We start from the raw sequence: 1,357 nt of genomic DNA, 5'->3' as shown, positions 1-1,357 counted from the left end.
TCTCCCCCTTAGGAGAAAACCCCACTAGTCTTTTCAAATCCATCTCCCTCAATCTAACAATAACACCAATGTCTTAACAACCACTAAACCATTGATACAAGTAAACACTTAAGAAGTTTTCACAAAGATTTTAAGGACTACTCCAAACACAATCACCATACATGGAGTCTTATGTCACGCCCCAAACTAGAGAAGGCGTGATTGGCACTCGACACCTTAACCAATCGAGTTAGCCACAAAAACATACCAACTGACTCAACTGAGGGCTTAGAAGGTCAGGCAACTTAACATCTAAAATATTATGACTGTACCCTTAAGGTCATAATTTGAATATCGCTAAGTCATATAGATGAAGGTAGATAAGCCAAAGATAATAAGGTACTAGCTAGCCGACAAGGCTACAATGAAGATATACACACATACATACATATCTATACATGCCAAGCCTGTGGCTGGAAACTAGAAGTTGCAGAAAGAAACCCAGAATACTGTGTCCACAATAGCCTCTATGAGTGACATAAGTACTGGTCGGGACAAGGCCCCGATTATACCCAAACTGTACAATATAAGTAACATTCCTATGAAAGCTCCAGGAAGAAGTGAAGCTTACCAACTCAAAGCTAAACCCCGAATCCTAGCAGAGGGGTCAATCAGAATCTTTACCTGGACCTGCACGCACGAAACAAAAATGTGTCCCCAGGCAACGGGACGTCAGTACGAATAAAAATGTACTGGTATGTAAGGCAGAAAATAGAATAATAAATAGTTACTATAAAAATGGAAATAAAGATACCACCTAAAACAGAAACTCTGGTAGCCGCCATGACTGACATCAAACTTTATATAAATTAATTAGGGAGAAGGGACGGATTTACCCCCGAACTTTAATAAATGGTACGTCTATGCCCTCCGTTATACTTTCCGTCCACATAAGCCCCTGCCGTCCAATTATAGGTACACACATACCCCTCTCACTAACAGCCCCCTCATTTTTTACACGTGTCTTAAATCTAATCAACTACCCGTTTGACCTTTCTTTTTAACCCATAAACCAACTACTTTCCCCATAAACCCAATACCCACCCAACTTTCTCCCGAATCCGAGCTTGAGATCAAGCTCCACAGTAACACTCACTTTTTTGTTAAATTCATTAGAGCTAAATAAATGCGCAGTTGAAGTTACCACTGAGCATTTTCTTTGATTATTAGTAACAGCGCCACCATTTTTCTTTTTCATTTTCATTTTCATTTCACGAGACGAATTTGAAGATGATGACGTCGATGTTGGTGAAGTAGGCAGAGGAACAATCGGAGGAATTTGGAAATTTGTTCGAGCTTTTGAACCTCTCAACCACCT

General features: G+C 40.0%; 1 protein-coding gene across 1 annotated transcript in view; it reads right to left on the bottom strand.

Moving 5' to 3' along the window:
• Positions 1-459: 459 nt before the first annotated feature.
• Positions 460-1,357, bottom strand: part of LOC125855776 (uncharacterized) — a 9,192-nt gene continuing 8,294 nt past the window's right edge. Inside the window, exons 4-6 of the mRNA XM_049535483.1 lie at positions 1,073-1,355; positions 611-669; positions 460-556 (exon numbers count right to left, since the gene is read on the bottom strand). Of these exons, the coding sequence (XP_049391440.1) occupies positions 460-556; positions 611-669; positions 1,073-1,355 (439 nt within the window). The remainder of the gene's footprint in view (positions 557-610; positions 670-1,072; positions 1,356-1,357) is intronic.

Source organism: Solanum stenotomum, chromosome 1, assembly GCF_019186545.1.
Source record: "Solanum stenotomum isolate F172 chromosome 1, ASM1918654v1, whole genome shotgun sequence".
Classification (NCBI taxonomy): domain Eukaryota; kingdom Viridiplantae; phylum Streptophyta; class Magnoliopsida; order Solanales; family Solanaceae; genus Solanum; species Solanum stenotomum.
This window is presented reverse-complemented; position numbering and strand designations above follow the sequence as displayed.